This window comes from Antechinus flavipes, chromosome 6 (assembly GCF_016432865.1).
Source record: "Antechinus flavipes isolate AdamAnt ecotype Samford, QLD, Australia chromosome 6, AdamAnt_v2, whole genome shotgun sequence".
Lineage (NCBI taxonomy): Eukaryota > Metazoa > Chordata > Mammalia > Dasyuromorphia > Dasyuridae > Antechinus > Antechinus flavipes.
The window spans coordinates 162,574,190-162,594,734 of NC_067403.1; the positions used below are offsets into that span (position 1 = coordinate 162,574,190).

At 35.6% G+C, this 20,545-nt stretch overlaps 1 protein-coding gene across 2 annotated transcripts in view; it reads right to left on the reverse strand.

Annotated features, from left to right (window-relative positions):
- The window catches only part of BMP2K (BMP2 inducible kinase), a 108,612-nt gene that overhangs the window by 38,023 nt on the left and 50,044 nt on the right, over positions 1-20,545 (reverse strand). For both annotated transcript variants that reach the window (XM_051965099.1, XM_051965098.1), the window contains exons 7-9: positions 19,878-20,010; positions 16,306-16,409; positions 11,450-11,529 (exon numbers count right to left, since the gene is read on the reverse strand). In XM_051965099.1, coding sequence (XP_051821059.1) covers positions 11,450-11,529; positions 16,306-16,409; positions 19,878-20,010 — 317 coding nt within the window. The remainder of the gene's footprint in view (positions 1-11,449; positions 11,530-16,305; positions 16,410-19,877; positions 20,011-20,545) is intronic.

Genomic DNA, 20,545 nt, shown 5'->3' on the forward strand with positions numbered 1-20,545 from the left:
AGCAATTAATGTTTCAGCCAGCAAAAGGGAGGGGGAACTCCAAAGAACTGCAGTTTGTTAAAAAGCAGCCACACCACACCTTGTTGGGGAGAGGGAAATTAGAATGTCACCTGATGAGGATCTCTCACCCTTCCCCCACATCACTTGGCAGCCCTCCCAACTCTACCATGCTTCCCTACCTCCACTTCTCACAGCTAACCTTTTTAGGGTACCAAGTCCCCCAAGATCCAGTGCGCCAGCCAAAGACATGCAACAACTTTATGGTGTGTCTTTTCCCCTAGCAAATGGCAAGTTCCACTAGGAGCTTGCTCCTTACTGTGCAACCTAACTCTTCTCTCCTTTTCCAACATGCTGTGCTTCTCTTTTTCCTCTATTTCCAACATGTCATTTTCCTCTCTTTCTTTTTTGATCTCACACCATCTCTTACCCTATAACTCATCCCAACACACTCACTCTCTCTCTCCTCCCTTCCTCCCTCCCTCCCTCCCTCCCTCCTTCTCTCTCTCTCTCTCTCTCTCTCTCTCTCTCTCTCTCTCTCTCTCTCTCTCTCTCTCTCTCTCTCTCTCTTTCCCCTCCCTCCCGATTCCAAAACACTCTCCTCCTCCAACATACTCTCTCCCTTTCTCTAACATGCTCCCAAATCAACCCTTCTAACTAGATGCTCCATTCTAACTATTAATTGCTGTTGCAAAACAATCTTTCTTGTCTCTTGTTGTTAAATCATCCTTTTTTTGTCACTTTAAAATTTTAAGATTCATAATTAAATAATTTTGGACCACATTTCATAAAACTTATACATATATCCAGCAGAGCTAACAAAATTTTAAGACATAACTCATACTTTTACAAATTACCCAATATACACTTTAGAAAGCAACATACCATCTAATTAGGGGAATACAAACATGACTTCCCCTATGGTAAGCTACAGGAACGTTGTTTTAATAACTTATATTTTAACTTAAATAAACAATAATATAAAACTGCTTTTACTATCATATCTCAAATAACAAATTCCACTAAACTGATTGAGCAGTTTCTTTCTCTCCCTCTGGCCCCACATTTCCCTGCTGCAGTCAGGGAATGGGGTAAGGAGAAAAAAGAGACTCTCTTTACGATATGCACTATCCTCCTCTAGGAGGTCCCAATTTAACATTTTTAAACATTTGCTTTATGCTAAGCACCTTGGAATCTTAAAATGACCAATCATTACTCTCAATAGATTTTCTCTTTTTAACAAATTCTAGCTCACAGAACAGAAATGACAAAGATATTCTGCACAAAGACACAAACACAGACAAAAATTACATGGAAGAGACCCATCCCTTTCCCGCATACATGTATAGCCCATCAAGTGCATTTTTTTCATATTTTTTGCTCTGAAGATTTGAGTTGGACTGCTCCCTCTCTCCAGAGTATCCAATCTCACAGCCTGACCTCCTGTAATACATAAAGTCAACCCCTCAGTGACTCAGCCAATCAAGCTTGGAAGTAGTTATTTAGCTTCCAAAGCCAACTGTAGAGTTGTCCTGTGGAATTAACAGAACTTCCTTCCTGACTCACCCCTTAACACTGGATCATCCTAGGCTTGATGATCCCAGGGCTCATGCAGCCCAAGGACACATTCTCAGACATTGCCCTTGTGGATTATGCATGCATAAGTTACCTGGCTCACTCTTATCTAGGTTTTTTCATCTTCGGAGACTTGTACTTCTGTTTGTATCTGAGTGTCTCTCCTAGGCCCATATTTCACAGAGAGGGCGGCTGAAAGTCTGATCTCAAGGATAGTCAGAGAAAACCCAACCTTATGCCTGACTTGAATCAGAATCCCAGTCATCTCTCTGGGAAACCACAGATCCTGGATGAGCCCCCATAAATGCCTCGCCTACAAGTCACTTGTCTCCCCTCTTCAGTCTGGACTCCACTGGGTAGGGCCAGTTATATGCCCCTTGTTAGCCTGAAGCTGCTCCAGAAGATGAGACCTTCTTCCTTTTGTCCCATATAAATCTAGGTCCAGACTGCTTGAGGTGGGAAGGATGTGACAATACCCCTGAGGCCCTGAGTGCTGGAGTTCTATGGCTGCCAGATGCTGATCTGTTCTGTGATGACAGGATTTCCAAGGCAGAGAGTGGAGTTGGTGGAAGTGGGGTCTCTGATTCCTGCTCATTGTTTTAAGCAGCTATAACCTGTCACCCACTTGCTTATGCACTTAATCATTAGAGTAGTTCAAGATGTAGCCGAATTCAGGAGTAGCTAAAGTGGTTCCTGAAAGCTTTCACTGATGGGAAAGTAATTGGGTTCTAAATGGTAGAGGGTAAATTACAGGTAGTATTGAAGAAGGACCAACCTGAAGGCCCAGGTCACAGAGATGCCCTAGTGGAAGAAATATATAATAGGATTGGGGTGAGAAATCCTGAAACTGATGAAAAAGAGGGGGGACTGAATGGGACTGATTAGATGAAGTGTTCTCAGTTTATGAGACTAGGCCTAAGCCACATGATCCCTACACTCCCAGAGTCAGAAGATCAGGCCTTGGACCTTGGGGTGCAGGAAGTCACATGATCTCTGGGCCTAGATCTCTAAAGAATACACCCCAAGTCAGTGACAGTAAGTTACAGAAAGTGATGTGATCCACAAGAAGCAAAAAACATTGGGGACTATTGATCAAGGTCCCAGGTGTGCTTGTCTTGGGCCTCTCCCTGCAGGGACTAAATAAATGCTTTCTCTTTGTACCTGAAGATGTCTCTGATTAGTTAAGTTGGGAAAGGGCATCTTGCACCCCTCCTACACAATATGGTTTCACTTAATTTATTCTTTACTCCTGATACCTTGGCCAGCGGTCCTGTAACCTTATACCTCATCACCTATCTCTGTGCTTTTGGACAAGCTATCTTCAACATATGATTCCCTCTTCACCTCAGCCTCTTAAAATTGATAATTCCTTTCAAGACTCAGTGCCAAATTTTATGTTGATCCTAGACACCTCAATTATGAGTACTGTCTTTTTTTATTTTTGTCTTTTACCTAAAGCTGAGACAATGTCCTGAACTGGTCATAATCACAGTATTAAAATCAGCTCTGGATCCACAAATTCGAGGAATAAATAGAGGAAAGATTCATCCTTGGATTGACTGAAACATAAGATGGCAGCATTGCATCAAAATCAAGCATAAAATTTTTTCCAATTGTAGCTTTTGAGCATCTTCAGCAACAATAAAGTTCAAAAAAAAATTAACCCTGCTACTTCTGATGCAAGTTAGTCCTAACCCTTCATTCTTTGCTATTTTCATGCTTCTAAAGTGTGTAGCAAAATGGTTGGAATGATATATAGGCTAGAAGCTTTGGAATAAACATTTCTTTTCAGAAACAGCTATTACATTCAGCTTAAAGCAAAATGTCTGACCTTTCAATCCTTCCTTAATATCTGAAAACACCACAAGAGGGAGCTCGATTACAATGTTTTCTTACAAAGATTAAAGACTGAAAAAGAATCACAGAACCCTAGTAATAAAATTATGTCTATAATTCTAGCTTTATACATAATTTGTTTTCAAATCTGATGTAACCTTTCACATAAAAAATCGTATGCATATTGCACTTAGTTGTGTTTAAGCATTATCAATAATCAAATGTTTACACAGAATTATGTACTATGTTAGGTGCTATGAGTATAAGGCACAATCAATTCCAAAGCTGTGTGTGTGTGTGCGTGTGCGCGCGTGCACATTTACACATAGTATATGTTAGAAAGTTAAGAGGATGAAAATATTTCTTTGCCTGACTTAGGAAAATTTTCATGCAAGAGACAGATTTGAGCTGGGCCTAAAAGAACTGATATAATTTTGACAAAAATTATTAAGAAGACTATAACAGGTGAAGAAATAAAGAAGAGGAGGCAGAACATCTAACAGAGATAGTAAGAAGAATACTTAGATTATAGTAGAGGTTTTACACAGAGGAAAAATAGGGAAATTTACTTGAAACAAAATGGTAACAATAGCTGAAATTTAAGTTATTTTTAAATTCTTAAAAAAAATTTTTTTTAAATATTTTACTTTGAGAGCTTCTCAGAAAAATCCTGATGTAGTGTTAGAATCCTAGTGTTAACTCAATGGAATTGATACAATGCTTACTGGTTCACATATTAGAGTAAATCCTTACAAGGTGTTAAGTCACTAGTATTGATAGAAACAATGCTTAAAGTTAACACCTTTGAGAGTTCACACATTAACTCATACATTAATTCACACCTTTGGGAGATTTCAGGGCTCAGTATGAGATATCCAAATTCACACCTCTCATAATCCCACTCTTGGAGGAGAAGTCAACCTTTGAGTTTACGCCTCTAAAAGAGCATAAAAACAGCTGAGCTCAGTCAGGAGAGTTCAGTTGAAAAGATTGAGAGGGGAGCGTCAGTTGGAGATTGAGAAGCCACTAGTCAAAGTTGAGCTAGAGGTAGAAGCTGGATGAGCTAAAAGACAAGCAGCAAGAGCTCTTAGAACCAAGGAGGGAGAGAGGCCTCTAAGAAAGCTAACCGGGCCCAAGTAAAGAGATAAAGAGTTGGAAGGAGAAAATAAACGTTTGGATTTTATCAGCTGGCTGTATTTAAAGTGATTATTACTTTGACCTGAAACTAAGGCTGCCTCCAGAAAACCTCCCCAAGAAACCTGCTCTCACAGAGAACCATCATATATTATAAAAAAGAAGAAGAAGAAGGAAGAAGGAAGAAGGAAGAAGGAAGAAGGAAGAAGGAAGAAGGAAGAAGAAGAAGGAAGAAGGAAGAAGGAAGAAGGAGAAGGAGAAAGAAGGAGAAAGGAGAAAGAAGGAGAAAGGAGAAAGAAGGAGAAAGGGGAAAGAAGGAGAAAGGAGAAAGAAGGAGAAAGAAGGAGAAAGAAGGAGAAAGAAGGAGAAAGAAGGAGAAAGAAGGAGAAAGAAGGAGAAAGAAGGAGAAAGAAGGAGAAAGAAGGAGAAAGAAGAAGAAAGAAGAAGAAGAAGAAGGAAGAAGAAGGAAGAAGAAGACCACAATGTAGGACAGACATTATCATTCTAAAATTTACAGGTATGGCAAAGGAGATCTAGACAAATTAAGTACATTTGCCACAGCTCCAATCAGTCAGTGAAAGAGATGAATTTGAATACAAGACTCCCAAACTTGAATATCTGGACTGCCAGCTCTTACTCTAACAACCAGAAGAACAACACAAAGAAAAGACCTACTACAAGAAACAAATGGAACCATTAACAGACAGAACCTAGAAACAAACACCAGGGGAAAGGAAGGCAGCCAGACAATGAATCTCTACAATCTATGTCACATACTTTCTTCTTCTTCTTTTTTTTTTGTATGATCTTTGCTTTGTATGGCCAGCGCTTAACCCAATTCTTGGCACATGATACTGGCCACTCCATCTTTCTCTTCCTCATATTTCTCATCTTTTCTATGAGGAAAATAACAACATTTAACCTTACAAGACTATTAGGATAATCAAATGATATGGCATGTGTAAAACACTAGATGAACCTTAAGCTTTCACATAAATGAGAGTTATTATTGCCTTTGGAAGCAAGATTCCCCAAATGAGTTTATGTTTAAAACAAGTGTTATGTTTGGTTACCATATTTCTTTGAGTGAAATCCATTACAACCTACTTCCGGCAACTGATTAGATTTGTTCAATGTCTTATAAAATCTACTTATGGGCCATCCCATGGCTGCTGCCTTCCTCTGGGTCAGTCCACCACAGTCCTCTGCCTTGTGTGTCTTTCTCCTTGACCCATGTCATGTGGAATCTCCCCTAACTCTACTATGCTTCTCAACCCTACTTCTCCTTAAGTTAATTAACTCTTTTAGGGTGCCTGCTGACTAAGGGCACACTCCAACTTCATGGGATACTCCCTTTCTTTCTTTTTTTCTTTTTTTAAAAGTTTTTATTTTCAAAACATATGCACAGATAATTTTTCAACATTGACCCTTGCATAGCTTTGTGTTTCAGATTTTTCCTTCTTTCTCTCCCTCTCCTAGATAGCAAGCAATCCAATATATGTTATACATGTTAAAATATATATTAAATTCAACATGTGTAAATATATTTATAAAATTCTCTTGGCTCACAAGAAAAATCAGATTAAAAGAAACTAAATGAGTAAGAAAACAAAATGCTAGTGAACAACAATAAAAAGAGTAAGAATACTATGTTGTGATTCACATTCAGTTCCCACAATCTTCTGTCTGGATGTAGATGGCTCTCTTCATCACAAGAGCATTGGGACTTGCATCACTATCTTATTGTTGGAAAGAGCCATGTCCATCAGAATTGATCATCGTATAATATTGATGTTGCTGTGTACAATGATCTACTGGTCCTGCTCATTTTCACTTAGCATCAGTTCATGTAAGATTCTCCAGGCCTCTTTGAAATCATGCTGCTGATCCTTATAGAACAATAATATTCCATACATTTTTGTACCATAACTTATTCAGCCATTGTCCCAACTGATGGGCATCCATTCAGTTTCCAGTTTCTTGCTGCCACAAATCTTTTTGCACATGCAGGTCCCTTATCCTCCTTTAAGATCTCTTTGGGATATAGGCCAATAGAAATACTGCTGGATAAAAAGGTATGTATGCACAGTTTGATAATTTTTTGAGTGAACAGGACTGATTAGATGAAATATTTCTCAGTATTGTCACATGATCCCTGTTTCCAGAATGGGTCCTTGGGGAGATCATTTGCTCTCGGGAGGAATGAATTTTGAACCTGGAAATGCAGGAAGTTGCAGGAAGTGACGTGAACTTGTGGGAGGCAGCCAGCATTGGTGACCATTGGTCAAGGTTACATCTTTTTAGTCTATCCAATGAGAAGGCTCGAGTCTTTTGCTTTTAAATCCTAGACAAGCTGGAAGCTGGCCAGATTCCAGGAGCACATGGTGTTTCCCAAGTGTTTCTGGACCTCTCCCTGCAGGGACTAAATGCTTTTCTCTTTGTTCTTGATGATGTCTCTGATTAGTTAATTGGATTGGGAAGGGGGTTTTGCATTTGACTTGTCCCACACATGAGCATAATTCCAAATTGCTCTCCAGAATAGCTAGATCAGTTTACAACTCCATCCACAATGTATTAGTGTCCCAGTTTTCCTACATCCCCTCCAACATTCTTTATTATCTTTTCCTGTCATCTTAGTCAATCTGAGAGGTGCATAGTAGTATCTCAGAGTTGTTTTAATTTGCATTTCTCTGATCAACAATGATTTAATGCAGCTTTTCATATAACTAGAAATAGTTTTAATTTCTTTAGCTGAAAATTTTCTGTTCATATTCTTTGACCATTTATTATTTGAGAATGGCTTGAATGCTTATAAATTTGAGATAATTCTCTATATATTTTAGAAATGAGGCCTTTATCAGAACCCTTAAATGTAAAAATGTTTTCCCAATTTATTGCTTCCCTTCTAATCTTGTCTGCATTAGTTTTGTTTGTACAAAAACTTTTTAACTTGATATAATCAAAATTATCTATTTGGTGTTCCAATATCTATTATGAGTTCCAGTTCTTCTTTGGACACAAATTTCTTCCTTCTCCACAAATTTGAGAGGTAAATTATCTTATGTTCTTCTAATTTGCTTATAATATCACTCTTTTATGTCTAAATCATGAATCCATTTTGACTTTATGTTGGTATAGGGTATTAGGTGTGGGTTAATGCCTAATTTCTTCCATATTAGTTTCCAATTTTCCCAGTAGTTTTTTGTCAAATAGTGAGTTTTTATTTTAAAAGCTGGGGTCTTTGGGTTTGTCAAACACTACATTGCTATAGTTATTGACTATTTTGTCCTGTGATCCTAACCTATTCCACTAATTGAGTACTCTATTTCTTAGCCAGTACCAAATGGTTTTGATAACCGCTGCTTTATAATATAGTTTTAGGTTTGGCACAGCTAGACCACCTTCACTGGCATTTTTTTTCATTAATTCCCTTAAAATTCTTAACCTTTTGTTCTTCCAGATGAACTTTGTCATTATTTTTTTCTAGGTATGTTAAAAAATATCTTTTTTACCAGTTTGACTGGTATGGCACTAAATAAGTAGATTAATTTAAGTCTACAAGGTAATTGTGAGTTCCACTGAGGAATGTGTCTTTCATAAGTTCTCCCAACTCTATATTTCATATTTACCATTCACAGTGTCTATTGTATTCTTTCATTTTGTCTCTAACCTCTTCCCTAAATAAATCTACCTTTTGCTAAAGAGAATGGGCATTATGAATTCTTCACATGACCAAACCCCAACTTTGGTGCCTGCTATCATCTGGTGTCTACCTTATTTACATCATTTTGGGCCTCAAATCACATCACTGGGACTACAAAAGAAAAGCAAAAATAGTCCCTAATGTCAAAGACCTCACATTATGCAATCAACTGTCTACATACAAGATATATTCAGGCAATTTCAGAGAGAAAGTACTAGTATTAAGGAAGATTTGAGGTAGGTGTTGAAGAAACCAGGGAAACTAGGAGAAAAAACATTCCTGGCCTGAGGGACAGTCAGGAAAAATCAGTCAGTCAGGGTTTTACAGACCAGTCTGCAAAGTAAAACAAAACAAACAAAAAACCAAAACACAGCTGAATTGTAGAATGCATGCTAATAAGTAAAATGTAATGTAAGTAAAAGCAAGAGCAAGGAAAAGGTCAGAGTGTGAAAGGCTTTAAAATCCAAGTATAAAATTTTTATATTTGATCCTGAAGTAACAAGGGAGGCACTATAGTTTAATGAATTGGAGAGTGATAAGGTCAGACTTGTGCTTTAGCAAAATCACTGACAGCTAACTAAGTGGAGAACTGACTGGAGTTAAGAGAGACCAATCACAAGGAATTTCTTTCAATAGTCCAGGTGTGATAAGAGCCTGTATCAGAGTGGCAGATGTATCCAAGGAGAGAAAGAGACTAAAATAAGAGATGTTGGAAGGAAGCAACAATACTTGACCACAGACTGAATATATGGGGTGAGAATTACAAAGTAATTGAGAAATGACAACTAGAATGAGAGCTTGGGTGATTAATGGTGGGTGCTATAAATAGTAAGAGGAAACTAGGAAGGATTTAAGGAAAAAGAAAATTAGTTCAGTTCTGGAAAGGATAAGTACAAGATATCTGATGGGATAAATAGAGTAAAAACCTTTCATAGGAATAAGGACTTGAACTATGTCCTAATTGTTATAGCGGTCTCAAGTCACAAAATGAACTATATAGCTAAAAAGCTGCAGGTGTTTGATTGTTTTGGATGAACATTTTCCCTCTGGGTTTCCCCTCACCTCTTAATTAGCATTTAAGTACTTCTTTTAAAGGTGATAATAGCTTTGGGAATTCAAGAATAGAATTCTCTCATCCAAGAATATCTGCTTGTATAAGCAGTTCTCGAGGGAAATTTGAGTTAAGAGTTTGTTATTTATCAGTATTCTTTTGTTTCTGGGAAATATTTCCCCATTTAGAGTGTAAACCCGAGACATTGGGAGAAAAGGTGGGGATTTCTGCATTTAGGGTCTATTTAATCTTGTGTTGTATAGTTTGTGCTTTGCACTCCTCTACTGTCACCTTGTCTGTTGGAAGTTGTTCTTTCTTGCTGGATCATCATAAATCCTTTTCTTGCTTTTTACCTTCAGAGTTTCTTATTTTAATTTGGGTAAGGGTCACTGTCCCACATATATCTATGGAATATTCAATAGCAAAATATTCACTATGCAACTGGAAATGCTAGACTCAAGTTTGGACAGAGATCAAGCTGGAAAAGGGAGAGGCAAGAAGAGGGCAAAGTTAATAGAGAGAAGACAAAAGAGAATTACTAAAGGATTTTTAAATAATACTTTTAAATATCCAAAGAAAGCAGAGGAAATTCAAAACTTGCTATATGCAACAGAGATTCAGGGTTTCCCAAATAACAGTCTTTTTCTGTTGTTTATGGTTGAGTTGTTTCAGTTCCTTCTGATGCTTCATGACCTCATTTAGGGTTCTCTTGGGAAAGATACTTGAGAAGATCAGCATTACCTTTTCCAGTTCATTTTTCATAGGAAGAAACTGAGGCAAACAGGGTGAAGTGATTTATGCAAAACAATTCTTTTTCTTTTTTTGAAATATGAATTAATGAATCCAAAAAGTAAAAACATAGCCTTTATAAATTAGGACAGGGGAAAAAAAAAAAAAAGAAAAGGAGAGAGTGCTGTACTAGGAGTCCAGAAGACATTTTCCCCTTCTATTTGGCCTCAGACATTTCCTCCACATTTGGCTCCCATCTCCCTTTAAAGTTGAGGTGGGGAGCTTTTTTTTATGCCAAGGGTAATTTGGAAATTTAACCCAAGCAATGGATGGTTGTTTTACCTAGCTTTTAGTTCACCCTCACCAAAGATGGTTGATTATGCAAATTATTTCAAGGGTTTTATAACAGCCTGCCTGGGAGTTCCTCATCTCAACTTTAATTATTACTTCATATTTTTCCCTGAGCATTCCAACCAACCTTTTCTAACTCATTATTACCCATCATCCCCTGCATTCCCAAAGGCTATTATTTTCATCTGTAAGAGGTTCTACCCACTTCTCAGCCAAGGTTAACAACTACTTCAAGTGCTACCTCCTCTAAAAAGTTTTCTCTAATTTTTCTATCTAAAAGTGATCTTTCCTCCTCTCTCTGAAGAATTCTCTCTATTCATTTATTAAACAATTAACTTTATATTATCTCTGTAGAGCTCTCTCTACTCACTTATTACACTATTAACTTATATTACATCTCTTTGAAAACATCATATTCCCTTACTAGTAGGAAAGACTTTGTCTCCAAGAGCTTATAACATTTTTCACCTTTCATAAAATCTTACACATCTTACAAATGTTTATTAAAATAAACTGAAAACAGGTGGGAAAAAAAATCACATCAACACAAACCTGTGCCAAAGAGCATAATTTAAATTATTTTTTAAAATTTTAATCTTTGTTTTAAAGGATGACTATTTTAATGGTTTAATAGTTGTGTATATACAAGATTGCTGTCCCTTAAAAATATCTCATAAGCACTTCCTCCCTTTAAAGGGGAAAAAAAAAAAAAAAAAAAAAAAAAAAAACTAAAATTTTGTTTACCAGTTAAGACTTTTTAAAAAAAATGACAAAGAAGGAATCTGAGTTCCAAGCTGGCTCTCCCATGTGATTAAAGTATCAAGAGACCTTTTAAAAGGCTCATTGTACAACTACTAATAACAAACAAGGACTTCTTTATTTCAGGGATTGATAATTTCAAAAGGGATTGATGTCAAACACTGAACTCAACATAAAACTTTATTTTATGCTTGCTAACTACAGTGACTGTTCCCATCTCTAAAGAACAAAATATTTTAAGAGAAATGATTCCGGAATAAAAGAGTATTGAAATCATTAGGATAAATATTACGAATGGCATTAGTTTTGCTTACCTGGCTTTTATTTGGTTTTTCCTAGCAGCGGCCTCACTAGCAGTCAGAGGTTCAGGAAGAGACGAAGGAAGAGAAGAATTCTTGAAGGAAAAAAATAAAGCATTTTATCTTCATCTTTACTTTAATTACATAAAGTTTATATATTTTTCAATTATTCAAGAATTTTTAAAATTTTTTCAAGCCTATATCCATTATAGCAAAATCATGTTGTTATTTTTCTGAATAGTATTTTATTTTTCCAATTACATGTAAAAACAGTTTTCATTTTTGTAAGGTTTTGTGTTCCAAATTTTTTTTCTCTTCCTATCTTACCTCCCCCTCTCCAAGACAGCAAGCATTCTGATATAGGATATACACACATATACACAATACTTGTAAACATATTTCCATTTTTGCCATGGGCCATGGTGGGAAAGAAACATCAGACCAAAAACAAAAAACCCACAAGAAAGACAAAGCAAACAAAAACAAAAGAGGTGAAAATACTATGCTCCAATCTATATTTAGTATCCATACTTCTCTCTCTGGATGCTAATGGCATTTTCTATCCCAAATCTATTGGAACTATCTTGGATCACTGTTAGTGAGAAGGGCCAAATCTATCATGGCTGATCATCACATAATCTTGCTGCAACTGTGTACAATGTTCTCCTGATTCTGTTCCCGTCACGCCACATCAGTTCACATAAGTCTTCCTGGCTTTTCTGAAATCAACCTACTCATCATTTCTTACAGAACAATAGTATTCTATAAATTATTTAGCCATTCCCCATCTGATGGGCATCCACTCAATTTCCAATTCCTTACCACTGATGTAGGATTCTGTGTCCACCTGATCTTTAGGGGAGTGGGCCTGAGTTGGGAAAAAACCCTGAATTTCAACTCCTTCTGGCCTCTGGGAAAATTCCTAAATGATCCCCATCCTCCCACCAGGTTCCCAAGAGGAAACTCCCACCTCCAATGGATCTGAGAATCACTTTGGCCTAGAAAATAATCACCACTCTTATTGATTTGGAAATTAGCCCTACAAATCACTCGTAGCCACAAGCCATTGAAGGCTAAATAAAATTAAGACTCTGTATCCCAATCTTTGCTATCTTCTTAATTAGGAAATTCTCACTAAGAGGTGCTGGGTGAGAAGAATAAATCCATTTTTGCCAAACCTTGCTTGGAGACAGGGACTGTGAATTCTTTTGCAAAATCTGTGACACCAGCTTGGGGACCCCCATTGTTGTTAGGGTATCTCACCCCTCAACAACACCACAAAAAGAATTACTACCAACAGTATTGCCCTCATGGGCAAATCTCTTTGGGATACAGACCCACTACAGGTACTGCTGGATCAAAGGATATGCAGTTTTAAAATCCTTTGGGCATAGTTTCAAATTGCTCTCCAGAACTGCTGGATCAGTTCACAACTCCACCAACAAGGCATTACTATCTCAGTTTTTCCACATCACCTCCAACATTTATCATCTTTTCTGTCATTTTAGCCAATCTAAAAGTGGGAAGTAGTACCTCAGAGTTAACTTAATTTGCATTTCTCTAATCAATATTTAGAGCATTTTTTAAATCTTTAGATGGCTTTAATTTCTTTTTTTGAAAATTATCTGTTCATATCTTTTAACCACTTATCAACTTGGGAATGACATATTCTTACCCACTTGATTTGGAAGTGTATTTGAGAAATGAAGCCTTCTGTCAATAAAAAGTTATTTAAAAATAAAAATAAAATAAAATAAAGTGAGAAATGAGGCCTTTATTAGAAACACTGGCTATAAAAATTGTTTTCCAATTCTCTGTTTCTCTTCTAATCTTGGCTGTATTTTTTGTTTTGTTTGTGCTTTGTGTGTGTGTTTGTTTTTAATTTAACCAAGATTATCCATTTTGCATTTTATAATATTCTACAGATCTTCTTTGGTCATAAATTCTTTCCTTCTCCAAAGATCCGACAGGGGAACTATCCCTTGCTTTACTAATTTGTATTGCAACATCATTTAACTTTGGTTACCTGCATATTACATAAACAAATAAGTATGATCAAGCCTGTAGTATCTCACCCTCTCAGTATATACAAATAACTTCTTTTATATTTTGTTCTCAAAGAGTTTTAAAAAGAATTCTCTCCAAAAACAGGTAGAGGACAACAACATTATAACCACTTCAACATAGACAGAAAAAAAAAGATAATAAATAGCTAGGTAAAGATCTGAAAAGGCAATGCCTACTCTATATCTTAATTTGATGACCTTAATTCTATATCATATAGAATGATTTTAATTTCCTACTTGTAGAAATGGAAAAATAAATAAATATAAGTATTCCCTTCTATTTTCCAAAAGGGCTAAAATCCATGGTCAAATGTAAGTGAAGAAAAGTTATTCCTAGATAACAAGGAAAGCAAAAACACTAATGCAGAAGTGAGGCATGAGGGAGACAAATCAAAGTCCCTCTCTTCCATGAGTGCTTTAGTACCACAGTATTAGGTGGAAAGTATATCAATAAGAAGAGCAAATATTCAAATAGTACTTTCTAATATTACCTAATCTGATTCTCAGAATAACCATGGAAGATAAGCACTATTTTTACATCTTTTTTACATATGAAGAAACTAAGGCAGACCTCAATTAAGTGGATGTGACCAAGAACACACAGCTAATGAAGTAAAGCAAGATTAAAATTGATATTTCAGATAACAAATTTGCAGAGAAAATAAACACTTATATCTAGACACACATTGATCACCTTTAAAATATTATTTCATGTGATCTTCATAATGATCCTGGGAGGTAGATACTATTATTATTCCCTACTATCACCATTGGGGGAACTGAGGCAAAGAAAGGTGAAGTAGGAATTGAGTATGTAAAATCAGATTTGAATTAAAGAATTCCTGAGCTTTAGCCAGTGTTCTATGTACTGCACTATTAATTAAGAACCTGGATTTGTTTAAATTCCTATCCTACCATTTCCCTGGGTGATGTTGGGCACATTTCTCTAGGTAGTAGAATTCTTTTCTATTAAAGAACAACACCTTGGAATAGAAGATCTTAGTGCCTCCAAAGTGTTTCCAATTATGAATCTGTAGTCCTAGAATTTAAGTTTAACAGTATAACCCGAGGAAAAAAGTCATATAGCTCATTTTGAATAAAGGTGCTGCATCATTTTGGAAGCAAAAACCCTTTTCAAAGAATGAAATCCTAAGAGATATCTACCAGGTAAAAAACAACCATACATATACAAAAAAATCAAAAGCATTAACATATATGAAATACATCCAAAGAGTATTAATGAGAAAATATGCAAGGTATTTAAAAAAGCCTTTATGATAAAATTATAATTAAGTATTTTTGACGAGGGGAGCCCTGAAACTCAGATTTTGGGGAGAAAACTTGGGAAACTTCCTCAAAGAAGCTCTCCCCTGAAAAACCCACCCCAGGGAATCAAGATAAAGTGGTTTCATTCTGTTATCTGGGTGGGACTAGTTGAGTCCAGGACACATCCTACTTAGCCCAACCTAGAGACAGAGAGTTCTACTCAACTCTACTAAGTTGGAGATTAGTCCAGGGACACTCATTCAATTAGAAGATTCTCTATTCTGATTTCAACTCAAACTGTTCCCAGCCCCCACCAAGAGCTACCCATCTAACAAGCTTCCTTCAGCTCAATTCCTTGCAGAGGACCAAAAGCAGGAATCATGCCAAGGAACCTCTCTCTCCCCTTAGAATAGCTGCGACCCTCTGCCCAATGAAAAGACATTCTCTTTTCAGTGTTACTCCCTCTTTATCTCTCACCTATTTCTCTGACAGGCTCCTACCCCTCTTTACCTCTCTGTTGGGATTTCTCTGCTAGATCTTTACTTCTCTGTCAGGACCCTGCCACTAAGGAAGTCAGCCTGAAAAAGCTGACTTCTCAATTCTAATTATAAATTTCTTTTGCCAATTTAACTTTTCGGGTTCATAAATTCATTTATGAAGGACCTGTGCCAACTAGAAGAGGGTTCTCACAACTCTCTACCCTGCGCCGAACCTCATCATTTCTGGCTCCTGACCGGGAATTGAGGGGAGCCGAACCTCATCATTTTTACCCAGAATATAAGGAAAATTTTAAAGAATAAAGTTCAAACCAATTCAGAAAAGAGTGAGCTTTTATAAAATTTCTCTCTAAAAATGTTATCTAAAATCTAGTGAAATTAAGAGCACAAATTCTTTTAACATTCATTCAAAAGAATAAACATTAGGCAGAAAAAGAATAAAGATTCTAGGACCTAAGGATCCAGATTCAAATCCTGACTCTACTATTTATAATCTATCTGCATATTCCTGTGCAAGTCATAGCCTTTCAGATTCTCAATTTCTTGTATGTAAAAAAGAAGAGTTCTGGGCAGAATTATTTCAAAGCCCTCTTCCAACTATAACATTTCTTGATACTATTAGACTATAAAGATAGTAATCCACCTGAAGCAAGAGGCACAATTATTACAACAAGTATGTCCATAATACACCCCTCACTACTTAACAAACTCCAATAGCCCCCATTACCACAAGGACAAAAGAGAAAGTCTTCTAACATTTATATTTATTCATAACCTTTCTAGTCTCTCATATTTATTCCCCTCAATACTCTTTTTAATGGAGTTTCACTGACCGTCCTTGCTACTCCTTGAACACAGCTTTCCTCCACCTGTTTGTAGACGTTTCCAAATATAAAATGGCATACAGTAATGATTCCTTCAAGAATCATATCCCACTTCTATAAAAGGTCTTACTTGGTTTCCCTGGCTGTCATTACTTGCTCTTAAGGGAACAAGGAAAGATTACTATAGGATAAGATTTAAACTTTTTAAAATTACTTACATTGATGTTAGAAACTGGACAATCCTTTTTGGCAAATTTAAAAGCAAAATAGGACACTTGGAAAATATCAGGCCTATGGTCTTGATCTGGTTCAAGCATATACCCTGCAAAAGGCAATCAAAGAATGTGTTATGCTGGAAACAGAAGAGAGTAATGGCTTTTCAATGACTTTTCAAAGAAAAAAAATTAAAACCTCTTTTCTTTTAATTAAACATAAATATGTAATTAGTTTGACTACATCAATGAAAGTACAACTAGGTGTTAACATCCAGTACTTTTTTAAAAGTTAGAAATACAACTTTAATTATATACTTGATCATCACTAAGATAATTTTAAACAATTCATTTTCCCCAAAAAGTCAGTATTTACTTTATTACACTCAAATCTAAGAATGAATTAATGGGGCATTATTGATGGAAATTTCACAGATCAATTACTGAGTCACCCAGCCTTGTATAACTATTGAGTATAAAGAAAAAGGTCAAATCTAAGATGGAAAAGGTTAAGCATGAAAGAAAGGAATCTTATCACTAACAAAAACAGCTAAGATAATCAAACCCATTAAGAATCCTTTCACTGGCTAGGAAAGTTCATAAAAGGACAAGACTCAGATTAAGTTAACTTTTATTCCTTTATAAGGAATTAAAAAAAAAAAAAGGAAGATAAAATTGCAAAGACATAAGAGCTAACTGAGGCAGTTTCAATGATCAAAAATTGCCAACAGCAAACAAAAGTAGCATACATGTCAGAAAAATGTGATGAGGTTCCTGCTCAGGTAAGAGAACTCATTACCATCTGCGCCTATTTCCCTTTAGGACAATCCTATTAGAAAGATAGTTCTCTGTAACTTCTGCCCCACTCTCTGAGTTCAATTTTTCCCTTTTCCCCACTACCAATATCAACACCAACATCATTCGAAATCTCTCCTTCAAAAGAACTTGTATTTCAAAATAATCTCTATAATATTTCACCTGAGAAACATCTACATTTTAGCTAAATTTTTGCTGTTGTATCCCTTGAGGCTGTATCTTGCATCTAATTAATATTTGCTGAACTTAAACTACAAAACTCTAAATAAACTTCCTTATATATGACCACCTTCCAAATCTTAATATTCACAGATCCAGAGAAGGAGGTTCCTTAAAGCTAGCTAGCATGTTTCATATAATCATGTAATCCTCCTTTTAGCTGATGTTTGTACAATATGGTTTCAATTCTCTTCACTATTCTGGTCACTCTCTTCTAGATGCACTCCAGCACATCAATGTCCTCCCTAAATGTTGTGCCAAAAACTGAACAGAGTTTTTATGTACTTTATATATGGTCTGACCAGAGCTGAGCAAAAGGAATATAAACCCCCACTGTTCTGGATACTTTGTTTTTATTAATGCAGCCTAAGATGCAATAACTTTTTCTGATAACTATGCCAGCCTTATTGATTCACAGTGAGATTTCACATCACTGAGTCTTAGGTCTTTTTCTTATTCACTATTGCACAGCCATATCTTTCCTTCCACTTTCAAGTACCCTTGGGTTTTTTGAACCGTGTGTAATTTTTTGCCTTAATCACTACTAAATGCCATTTTATTATATTTGGACCATTGTTCACATCTTTTAAGAACCTAATTCTATCAACCAATGTGACAACTGTCTCTCCCAGCTTCATATCATTTAAGAATTTCACTACCACTTCCTCTATATCTATAACTAAAAGTTACTGATAAAAATACTGAATAAAAGTTTTGCTATGGGACATTACACTGAAGTCTTCTCCTCCTCCAGGTTAATATGGATCCATCTACCACCACTCTTTTAGTGTCATCATTCAGTTTCAAATTACCTATGATCCAATTCACATCTCTCTTTTTCTTAAGAATATCACATAGGACATTGTCAAGTGCTTTTCTAAAAATCCAGTTACATTTTATTTATGGTATTTCCTATCAGTTAAAAAGCCTTTTACTCAATATAAACATAGACTAATAAAGAAAAATTTCTTTGTTCACCTTAGTTACTGGATTTTAAAAATTACTATATGAAGAAAAATAAAGACTTAGCATTAAGGAAATTATTTTTATTTAACCATCCATTTTTAACCAAGTGATGTAACAGAGAAGTATTCTGTGAGGAAAAAAATGGTTCCCGACAGCTTGTCCATGTGCACCCTGGTTTTAACAGAAGAGTGCTGTTGGCCTCAGAATAAGTTGTATTCACATTAACCAGGCTAAATTACGATATGCCTATCAACTCATCCTCATTCCACCCCACTATAACCTCAGAGACATCACACAGCACAAAAGAAAGGCTTCTTCTTCACTCAAGAGACTCAAGTGAAAAGATTTTTTAAAAAAAATTGAAATATAATTTACAATTTCATCTCTTAAAAATGCCTGCCACCAAGGAGCTACCAGTTTATTAACCAGACAATATATAAATAAATGGTTTTTTTTGGGGGGGATGGGAAAAGAATGGTAGTTGTAAGGATTAGGAAGGTTTCTAGAAGAAGTTGGCTCTTGAACAGAGGTTTTATGGCCCAAGGACAAGATTTCATCTTACTGTGGGAAGAGGCGGTATAAAAAAGAAACATGGACTTGGATTCAGGAACTACTCAAATATCCAATTCTAACTCTGATACTAATTAGCTGTCACTTTTATGAACCTAAATTCTATAGTTCTAAGACGATAAGTTATAAATGGCTTTAGTTCCCACACCATTAAAATCACAAGTCAACAGGCTAACATTTAAAATACTATCCCTTATACTGCAACATATCCAACATATAAAGGACTGCTTGCCATCTAGGGGAGGGGGGTGGAGGGAGGGAGGGGAAAAAAAATCGGAACAGAAATGAGTGTCAATATAATGTAATTATTAAATAAAAAATTAAAAAAAAATAATAAAATAAAATACTATCCTTTTCAAAAGTTTGGAGTATATTTTTGTCTTTATGGGCAGACTATACTGAATTAAAAACAAATGGAAAGTCTGTGGAAACAGACCTCTTCTAGAGAGAACTTTAGTAAAAAATACTTTTTTAGGTTACTTAATAATTTTTAAAATATGCAAGAAAATAAATCCTAATCTAAGACTAGCTATAATTTCAAAAAGTAATTGATAAGGTTAGCACAACTGGATTCAAGTAGTTAAAATGTCTAATACACACTAGCTAAGCATTTTAGTGCTAAAAATATTTCCTTAGAATTTCTATTTTTTTATTATGGAAAATTAGCTCTCCTAAAAATATTTATCTACATTAACAGGAATAAACCAATTCAAGCAATCAACAAATAACAATCCTTATATAAACCATAAATCCCTATAATAAATCATTTCAAGCAATCAGCAAATAATTCCTATAACAATCTTATAGCAACTTAACTAAGAAATGTTTTTTTGATCTACAGTGATACAAAATTACAGTATATGAAAATTGCAAAAATAGACTTGGAACAAAAAAATATAAGTAAGATTCGTTATCTTTTGGTAGGGAGATTTACTAAATATTTTAAAGCTAAGTTTCTTTATATTGCTTTCATTTCTTCAGTTTTCATACTTCATCCAGATACTTACTTATTAAGCAGTGTATGTTATGAGAATAACGAGAATTGTCTGGGATAGTAAAAGTGCCATCACAAATAGCAACCTGACTCTCCCCAAAGGGAACAGTGAAGAAGCAAAGTTTATACAGTAAGCATCCCAATGCCTGTAAACAAAGAGAACAACATTATATTTTGTCATGGAGCAAAGAATGAAATAAACCAATGTCACTCAGAGAGAACCCCATCTATTTCTCAAATTTAGTTGCATTAGTCTCAATTACAGTTGATAATTTTATGGAACCTAGTTTGAGCATGCTACTTCTTAAGATCAAGATAACTTAGTAACCTAATGCACTTGGTACTCAATGAAGAAAGAAAAACCTGCTGATTTTTATGTAATGGATAAATCATTCTTTTTCACAAAGTCTTTAGTTATAATCCTTAACACAAAGTACTTGGTCAGCTATTTCACATCTAAATTCACATACTTGACCTAAATACACTGTTCTGGTTTGACTTTCATAATACTAATGAAAACACCTTCTCTACATTTTTAGATGTATCATGGGGCTGGCAAATGCTGGCAATAAAGAAAGCTATGTATTATTAAAGAATCTTACACAAAGAATATGATGAGATATCATAACTGTGATGGTTTCTCTTGGGTCATGTATAAAGACTGATTTCTGATTGAGTAGA